The sequence below is a fragment of the Rhincodon typus genome, unplaced genomic scaffold (assembly GCF_021869965.1).
Source record: "Rhincodon typus isolate 14 unplaced genomic scaffold, sRhiTyp1.1 hic_rhity00004644, whole genome shotgun sequence".
Classification (NCBI taxonomy): domain Eukaryota; kingdom Metazoa; phylum Chordata; class Chondrichthyes; order Orectolobiformes; family Rhincodontidae; genus Rhincodon; species Rhincodon typus.
Genome location: NW_025970282.1, coordinates 2,476 through 2,866, shown reverse-complemented (window position 1 = coordinate 2,866; position 391 = coordinate 2,476). Strand labels below are relative to the sequence as shown.

Here is a 391-nt window from a genome sequence, read left to right as displayed (position 1 = left end):
CCGTGCCCTCGTCATCGGGGCGGGCGTTACCCTACACGAGGCCCTGGTGGCAGCTGAGAGCCTGGCAGCGGAGGGTGAGTGCGTGATGCCTCCACAGTCGATCAGTCCATTCCGCCCAAGCCCTGTGTGCTGGCCAGCTAGTCCCTGAGCAAACCTCTTCGCTGTTTTCCAACCCCCCACCCCCGACACCGTGTCTGGGCTACCCCCTAAACTGCCTCTGTTTTAGGCTGATTGGCCCAATCTCTCTGGAACGTTCCACTGGACCGCGCATTCGCCGCCTTTTTTGTGCCCACCCCATCCCCGCTGCTCCAGGATCACAATGACTCGACAAAAGTTCCCCTCATTCCATCTCCTTATCACTCAAAACACCCCCACCCCCCCCCCCCCCCCC

At 61.6% G+C, this 391-nt stretch overlaps 1 protein-coding gene across 1 annotated transcript in view; it reads left to right on the top strand.

Moving 5' to 3' along the window:
• Positions 1-391, top strand: part of tktb (transketolase b) — an 11,033-nt gene that overhangs the window by 8,420 nt on the left and 2,222 nt on the right. Inside the window, exon 10 of the mRNA XM_048593933.1 lies at positions 1-74. This exon is cut by the window's left edge and continues 9 nt beyond it. Coding sequence (XP_048449890.1) covers positions 1-74 — 74 coding nt within the window. The remainder of the gene's footprint in view (positions 75-391) is intronic.